Genomic DNA, 8,735 nt, shown 5'->3' on the forward strand with positions numbered 1-8,735 from the left:
CCTGCCCCCCACCTCTGAAGCAGGGGGGCCCGGCCCTGCCCAGCACAGGAGTCAGGCACCTGTCCACTCCCCTTAACAACCAGAGTCCTTCCAGAGCCCTCTCAGGCCTGGAGGACAGTATCCCAGTGTCCAGGAGTCTTACAGACAGCCCTGGGAGAGGGGCTGGACATGATGCCCGCGCCACCCTGGAGGTGGTTTTTCAGTATCTCCAGGCTCAGGACTCCCCCAGTGACCGCCCACAGGGACTCAGAATCAAGGGCCATGGTCAGCATACTCCCTCTGCTGACCAGCAGAGACCTTTCTTCCGGGCAGCCCCCCATGGTCCAGGGGAACAGCAGCTTCTAGGGGGCACAGCATTTGGCCTGCCTGGGAGCGCCTTGGTTGAGATCCACTCCGGGGTCCCCATGGTGCCTCTGGCCTGCCTGCTCCTCTTCTCTCCGCAGTAGCTCTTGGGCTGTGAAAGGACAGTGCAGGATGGGGGTGGTGAGGGGGGAGGGCGGTCCCCATCTGGTTCCACCCTGCAAAACACTAGTCTTGGGAGACCCAAGGCCCCAGGGCACTACTGCTCACGTTCCTGTCCCTGGAGATGACCACGGGGCCCCAGAAACTCTCAAAAAACAGACGCACTGCCACCAAGGCCGTTCTGACTCATGGTGGCCTTGGGAGAGATTGGAGAACAGCCCCTGTGGGCTTCTGAGACCCGCACTCTTGATGGCCACCACTGGCCATTCGGTCTGTCAGACTGCAGTGGCCTGTGTGCTGCTGGGATGCTGTCACTCATGTGTCGCATGCCAGCAGGGCCACCCAACGTGAGCAGTTTCAGCAGCGCTTCCAGGCTAAGGACAGACCAGGAAGAAGGCATGGGCCTTTCCTTCTGAGGAACGCACCTTGGAGAAGGTTACGGACAGGAGCAGAGCCCGCTCAGCGGCTGGAAACCCCTTGAAGAGAAGCAGAACCCTGAGCGAGCACCAGGGGTGAGCCTCTCACGTCGGCACGCACTCCGAGTCCGACGGAGGGAGAGCTGCCTCCTCAAAGCAGAACCACCCATGATGGTGCAGACGGAGGAAAAGCTGTGGGGGTAAAGCCTCCAGGCTCTTGGTTTGCTGGTGGGGCACGACTTGCAGTGGGACGCACAGCTTCAGGTGTCGATTAATAATTGGAACTTGGAAAGGTACAACGTATGAATTTAGGAAATTGGAAGTTGTGAACAAATAAAATGGAACGCATAAAGAGCCACAGTCTAGGTGATCGTGATCTGAAATGGGCTAGAAGTGCCGTTTAGAACAAGCAGCTCACATGGTTTACTATGCTGCGAATGACAGATTCAAGAGGGGTGCTGTGACATTCATAACCCAACAGGACGTTCCAAGGTCTATCTTGAAGTACAAGGTGGCTGCCTGGGATAGGATCATACCTCTCCAAATACAAAGAAATCCAACCGATACAACTGTTGTTCACATTTATGTGCTAATCACCTAAGCCAGTGATGAAGAAATTGAAGAGTTCTATCAGCAACTTCAACCTGGAATCGACCAAGCATGCAATCAATATGCATTGATAATTATTGATGATTAGAATGCAAAAGTTGAAACAAAGAGCAAGGAACAGAAGTTAGAAACGATGCACTTGGTGACCGAAACGAAGCTGGAAATCATAGATTTCTGCAAGATCAACGACTTCTGTAAGACAGACACCATTTTCCAACAACACAAAAGGTCCAGAGGGAATGCTTAAGAACCAAATGGACACCATCTGTGGGAAGAGGCGATGGAGAAGCTCAGTATCAGCAGCCACAGTCGTTACATCATCTGGTGTCAATGTGAGAGGATGAAGAGGGAAGGGGTGGAGTGTAGCCTGTCAATCAGGTCGCAGCTTGACGGCCTCATTTGGAGACACTAAGGAGATAAATAGTTTGTTTGAGGTGGGACACATGGCTCACTCCTTGGGAGATATTGCTGCTAACAAGACACATGGAACTACACTAGTACCCTGAGCTGAAGGACCCATGGGGAGACCCGGCCAGTGCTGAGAAGCTTACAATGCCCACTGGATCCACAAGACTTCTCACTGACTGGCCTATGATCTTCCTGCATTCGGTGTCATTGCATGTGTTTCGTGAGTCTGAAGAGGACTTTATAGATAGGTATCGGACATATGGGGTAATATTGGACTTATGGACTTGATCTAGACTGGGCTGGGATGTTTTCTTAATGTACAATTACTCTTTATATAAAGCTCTTTCTTATACACATGAGTCTCCCTGGGTTTGTTTCTCTAGTCTACCAGGGCTAACACAGCAGCTAAAACCAGGCCAGGGGCCAACTGTGGAACAGAACAACAATTGCTCATATGTGAGTTCAGGTTGAACCTGAAAATAACTTAAAACAAGTCCTTGAGAGCCAAAATACAACCTTAAGTCTATCCCACCTGAATTCCGAGACCATCCCAAGAACAGATTTGACTCACTGAACCCTAAAGACCCAAGCCCCGGCGCACTGTGGGAAGACATCAAGAACATCATACATGGAGGGGAAAAATTCATTTTGGGGGAACAAAGATCAAAGTGGATGTCAGGGGAGACTCCAAAACTTGCTCTTAATCTCAGAGTAGCTAAAGAAGATGGGAGAAAGGATGGAGTCAAAGACCTGAATGGAACACTTCAAAGGGCAGCTGGAGAAGACAGAGCCAAAAGCTCTAATGAAATGTGCAAAGACCCATGGTTAGAACCCCAAAAGGGGAGAATGCGCTCAGCAAATCCTAAACGGAGAGAACTAGAGGAAAAATTCAAACCTCCCTTTGTAGTCTTCAAAGATTAGATGGGCGAAATGTTGAACCATGCAGGAAGCTGCGAAAGAGAACAGAAAGATTACACAGACTCCCTGAACCAAAAAGAACTGGTCGACATTCCATTATTTCAGGAGGTCGCACGTGAGCAGGAGCCAAGGGAGCTGAAGGCAGACGTTGAAGCAGCCCTGGAAGCATTAGCCCAAAACAAGGCTCCAGGAATGGATGGAACACCAACGGAAAGGTTTCAACAAGCTGACGAAGCACTGGAAGCACTCACCGTGCCAGGAAATTTGGATGACGACTACTTGGCCAACTGACTGGAAGAGATCCATATTTGTGCCCATCCCAAAAGAGGTGGCCCGACAGAATGCTCAAATTCTGGAACAATGCCTTTGATATCACAGGCAAGTGAGCCAGAACCTCCTGAGCAACTCCTAACAACTCCACAGGATCAGGCAGCCGCGCCTGTCTCCCAAGGAACAGCTGGTGGATTCGAACCGCTGAACTTGTGGTTAGCAGTCCTGGGCCGCCAGGGCTCCTTCGCTGAATCCCAGGATACCCTAAAAGGCGGGGGAGAAGCCAGCCACCCCTCCCGCCTGGCTCACCCACAGTGCTGAAGGCCTCGGTCACCTGGTGGTTCTGCTTGGCCGAGGTTTCTGCAAACAGCAGCCCTTTGCTCTCAGCAAACGCCTTCCCCTCCTGAGGGAAGCAGCCAGGAACCCTGTGTGAGTCAGGGCGTTCTGGGCTGCCCCTGGAACATATGCCCTCGTGCCCCGGAGAGACTGTAGGGCATTACTGCATAGGCCCCACAGTGGGTGGCCAGGGCCCTGAGTCCAGTGAGACCCCACAGAGACTAGAGGGAGGAGTGTGGAAGGAGAGGGGTGGGGAGGGGAGCTTGTCCTACAGGAGCCCAGGTGCGGCCACCTGCCTGGCTTCCAGGAAAGGTGCTAAGGCCTGTGGCAGCTGTCTCCTGACCCCAAGGCCTGGGTCATTCTTGGCAGAGGGGGGCCTCAGATTGGGGAAAGAGGGCAGAGTTGGGGCAGTGGAGCCCTCCCCTGGGAGGGGGCACATCAGTGGAGTCAAAGTCACCAGACTTCCAGCTTCAGACCCAGACAGGACCCCTGGGGAGGCAGTGGTAGGAGAAGCTGTCCCTCCAAGTCCGTCACCACCCCCACTGTCCCTTAGCTCAGTGCACTGTCCCTCCAGTTCATCACAGACCGTGTGTCCGCGTGCCTGCATAGGTTTGCGCATATGCATGGATGTATGCATGTGTATTTGGAAGATTATATGAGCACGTGAGGTGCATGTGTGTGCATGTTTGCTTGTATGGGTGTGGGTTTGTGTATATGTGTGAATGCACATGTGTGGGGCAGGGTGTATATGGGTGCATGTGGGTATCCATGTGAGTGCACATGTGTGGTACAAGTATCTGTGCGTGCACACATGTGTGGTATGTGTGTGCTTCTTCATGCACACGTGAGTAGTATGTGTTCATGTATGTGTGTAGGCTATGTGCATGCACATGTATGCAGATGTGTGCACACAAGTGTGGTGCATGTATGTACTGTGTGCACTTGGCCCCGGAACTGAGGTGGGGGGGGGGCTGGGATTTTACTGCTTTCGCACTGGGGCGGATGCTGCAGGCGCAGGCGCACCTCGGAGGTCACCTCCCGCTCCTCGGTGAGGTCCGTCTTGTTGCCCACCAGCATCACTACAACCTCGCTGGGCAGGAGCTCGCCCTCCAGGTCCCGAAGCCACTGCTGGGCCCTGAGGAAGGACTCCTGTGGGACGGATGGCAGGTCAGTAAAGCTCGGGGTTCCCAAGTATTGCCAGAAAGGGGCGCCTGTCATAAACCTGTGAACCCCACTGCTGCGAGATCTGGTCACCATGTCTTTCCTCAGCTTCACGAGGTCAGTGCAGCTGGTCCGCTCCTCACACCCTCCCCTCCTCCAGGACCCAGGGTGCCCTTGATGGACCCCAAACCAGGTCCTAAGTGCAGGACCCCTGGGGAAGACAGGTTCCTGGCCCTGCCTGGGAGCCCCTTTCCCCAACCTGCCCACAGCCCCTTCATACTCCAATACCCCGTCTAGATGCCCCTCTCCCCACCAGGCCCACAGCCCTCTCCCTTTGTAACACCCCACCTCCCACCCTGTACGCTCTGGCTTCCTGGCTGTGTACATGCCACCACCCCCACACCCCCACACCCCCGACAGCCCCCACCCACAGCATGGCTGGCCTCAACTTCCCAACCCCCCTGCTGGCTTGGGCCCTGCCCCCAGGAGCACCCACAGAGCCCTGCTCCCTTCACCACACCCCAGGGGGGGGGTGGACAGCACCCCGGCAGCACACTCAGAGGTTAGAGGTCAAGCCCCTCCGTGGCACTACAGAAGGCAGTCCTGGTGCTCTGTCCCCATGAGGAACTCGGGGAGGGTGCGTCCAGGGGCACCACGGATCACCATTCACCGCGAGAGGTCAGGGAGGTTTTTCTGTTGGTTCCATTGGGTCGGGTTGGGTTTGGGGGCGAGGCTGACACAAAGGTTCGAGGTTCTCGTACATCCAGGAGCGCCACGGAAGAAAGGCCCGGCGATCTGCTCCCAACAAAGCAGCCCTGCGGGGCTCTGCGGGCGCAGCTCCGCTCTCACACCCTCGGGCGCCGTGAGCTGCGGCCTGGGCACGCGCTGTGTGAACGGGCGGCCGCCCCTGTGCCCGTCCTTATATCCAGCCCAGGGGGCACCACAAGGATAGCACATGGCGATGGGCGCTGCAGAGGGTCTGAGCCGCGCACTCCACCTGGCACCGAGGGAAGCGGCGGGCGCTCACCTTGCTGGCCACGTCGTACACCAGCAGTGCGGCGTTGGCACCCCGGAAGTAGAGGCGGCAGACGCTGTGGTACTTCTCCTGGCCCGCCGTGTCCCAGATCTCAAACTTGAGCGGAGCGACCCCCACCTGCACCACCTTGGTGAAGAAGGCACCTGAGGGGAGGGGCCACAAAGCCAAACTCACTGCTGACTCAGAGCGACACCTCCCCACGCCCCTGTGGGTTTCAGAGACTGGAACCGCCATCGGTAGTAGAAAGCCCAGTTTTTACCCAAGGACCTGCTGGTGGTTTCGAACTGCGGACCATGAGGATCGCAGCCCAGTGCGTAACCACTACACCCCCAGGCTCCTGGAGCGAGGGAACAGAGGACTTCCATTCATTAAAGCCCAGCAAGTCCATGCAGCTGGGTTCTCGACCTGAGAGCAGAGGGGAGCCCTCCGGGTGCAGCAGCGAGCACGCCACTGCTCCCCTCAAGGTTGCAGGTTCCAGTCCCGCAGCCTCTCAGTAAAGATGGCGGCTCTGGAGACCCTGCCCAAGGTTCTGTCTTCTAGCGTCATACATGCCACTCACCAGCCGGGTGCCAGAGCCAGGGCTGCACAAGCCCCAGATTGGGCAGGAGACCCATGCACACTTGATGGGTCTGATCTCTGAGTGGGCCTTTAAACCCACACTCACTGCCATCCAGCCCATGCCAACGCATAGCGACCTACCACAGAGGCACCTGCGCCTGTGGGCCCACGCCTGTGGGAGCAGAAAGCCTCCTCTTTCTCCCATGGGGCAGCTGGTGGGCTTGGGTTAGCGGCCCAATATGTACCCCACCAGGGCTCCTTAGTGTGGCCCTTGGTCATCCCAGTTAGGAAGGGATGACCCGAGGTTTTCTGCTGCCACCTGTCTGTGCGTGTACTGTGTACTGTGTACTGTGTACTGTGTACGGTGTACTGTGTACTGTGTACTGTGTACGGTGTACTGTGTACTGTGTGTACTGTGTACTGTGTGTACTGTGTACGGTGTACTGTGTACCTTGTGTACTGTGTACTGTGTACTGTGTGTACTGTGTACTGTGTATGGTGTAATGTGTACTGTGTGTACTGTGTACTGTGTACTGTGACAGCACATGTGTTGCTGGGATCCTGGCAGCTAGGCCACCGGTCGTTCAAATGCCAGCAGGCTCAGCCGGGGGGGGAGGGAAGGGCAGGTGCCGCTTCCAGTCTCACAAGGATTGCTCCGGCCATCGGGAATGGAAACTCGGGGGAGCACACCGCCTGGGGGGGAGCGGGAAGATGGGAGTCCCGGTTGGAGACCTCAGAGTGCTCAGTGGTCTCCACAGTAGTCGCGGTGGCAGGGGTGGGGGCTCAGGGCGTGTCGTTCTGCCTGGTGTTGGAGCCCCCTCGGGTGGGCAGCGAGCAGCGGCATGCTAAGCAAGCACTCGGTCCACCTTTGAACTCAGCCCCTGCATCAGGAACCTGAGCTGATGGGGCTGGGGCCTTATTGCAGGGCCACCGTGACTTCACACGGCTTTTCATTTAGGAGGCACGCGAGGCACCAGGCACCACAGGGGATGCTGAGTGGGGACGCCATCTGGCCCAAGCTGTGAGACCCCCAGTGGGTCTGGACCCCTGCTGCTTCCCCAGCACCTGCGTGTCTCCCGGAGGGGCGCCATCTACACAGAAGACCTCACCAAGGGGTTTTCAGCACCCAGAAAAAGGCTGGGGTTTCCCTGGGAGTCACCTGGGGCTGAATCCCCACTCTGTACGTCTAACCCCACCCCTCACCTCTACCCCTATCCCTGAGATGCGCCCAGGTCACCTGGGGATGAGCCCCACTCTGTACGCCTAGCCCAGTACCCTGCATGCCCTCTGTGTCTGGGTGTGCTGGGCACAGCTGGGGTTCTGGGTGCGAAGCTGCACCCAGGAACACCCAGGAGCGTCCCTGCCCACCCCTGCACATGGGCCCACGGCTCTGGCTCCTCTATGAAAGCACACAGCTGACCCCAGCCCTGTGGCTCTGCATGTGTCAGCGAGACAGCACCCCCGGGGCCCTCAGGGCTGGTCTTCAGGGCGGGGCTCACCAGGCCTTTCTTCAGGGCACCTGAGTGGGAGCGAACCTCTGACTTCCCGCAGTAGCTCACTGCTCCACTGCCTGCGTTACTAGAACTATTCACCTAAAGGCTGACGGAGGGCGCTCTGCACATCCATCTGTCCAGCCGTCACTTACAGCCCATGGTGGGTACTTCCGTCTGTCCCTCTATCCTCACTCACACACCAGGGTGGGCAGGCTGCCTGTCTGTCTGTCCATCTGCCTATCACACCTCATTGTGGGCAGGCTGTCTGTCTGTCTATCTGCCTGTCACTTAAACCTCGTGGTGGGCAGGCTCTCCATCTGTCCATCACTTACACCCCACGGTGGGCAGGCCGCTTCTGAAGTCATCCTTGACGAAGCGGAGGGCCAGGCTGGATTTGCCGACAGACTCGCTGCCCAGGAGAACCAGCTTGAAGGTGTGGGCTGGGTCCGGGTCCAACATGAGCTGTGAAGACACAGGAGCTTAGAGTGGGAGCTTATCTGGGGCCAACAACTTCAGGGAGCCCAGCCCCCCGGCCGCTGACTGCACTGGGGCTCCTGCCTGGGGAGACCGAGGGCCCCTGTGTGGGGCAGAGTGGCCCCATAGCCCACGGAGGGGCTCAGAGGAGCCACCATGAGGACGATGAAGGACAGGAGGTGGCCCAGTCTGAGCTGATGGGCCACACTAGCAAGAGCCCTGGGCTTTGTCCTCACTGCTCACCGGGTTCCTCGGAGCACCTGAAACGTGCAGAGGGAACTTCCAGCGCTGGGAGCGGCCGGCCCCCTTTTTACAAAACCTCTGCCGAAAAGGAGGGCAACTTCTTGGGTCTGACACAGGGCGAGAGGAGCTGGGAGGCAGGGTTGGTGATAAGGCCCAGCCCAGCTTCACCCTGCTTATCCACAGGACTTCCGCATTCCGCAGGCAGGGAGCCCAGTCCAGGGAGCAAGAGGGGCCCCTTGCCTCTCCAGCACCCCAGTGCAGTGCAAGGCCAACACCAACTACATCCACAGCTCACTGACCCTCAGGCAGCACCGGACAGAAAGTTCGAAGGTCAGAGGAGGCCGCACACCT

The 8,735-nt window shown here is 57.2% G+C and overlaps 1 protein-coding gene across 2 annotated transcripts in view; it reads right to left on the reverse strand.

Annotated features, from left to right (window-relative positions):
- Window positions 1-6: 6 nt before the first annotated feature.
- RAB17 (RAB17, member RAS oncogene family) overlaps window positions 7-8,735 on the reverse strand; it is a 14,556-nt gene continuing 5,827 nt past the window's right edge. The window contains exons 2-6 of one of the 2 annotated variants that reach the window (XM_045296012.1): window positions 8,000-8,129; window positions 5,608-5,759; window positions 4,443-4,568; window positions 3,418-3,486; window positions 7-454 (exon numbers count right to left, since the gene is read on the reverse strand). In XM_045296012.1, coding sequence (XP_045151947.1) covers window positions 266-454; window positions 3,418-3,486; window positions 4,443-4,568; window positions 5,608-5,759; window positions 8,000-8,126 — 663 coding nt within the window. In that variant the 5' untranslated portion in view covers window positions 8,127-8,129 and the 3' untranslated portion in view covers window positions 7-265. Of the gene's footprint in view, window positions 455-3,392; window positions 3,487-4,442; window positions 4,569-5,607; window positions 5,760-7,999; window positions 8,130-8,735 lie in introns of both variants that reach the window. The other variant, XM_045296017.1, reaches the window with a different exon arrangement.

The sequence above is a fragment of the Echinops telfairi genome, unplaced genomic scaffold (assembly GCF_000313985.2).
Source record: "Echinops telfairi isolate 266 unplaced genomic scaffold, ASM31398v2 ScPeMD7_3;HRSCAF=10, whole genome shotgun sequence".
Classification (NCBI taxonomy): Eukaryota; Metazoa; Chordata; class Mammalia; order Afrosoricida; family Tenrecidae; genus Echinops; species Echinops telfairi.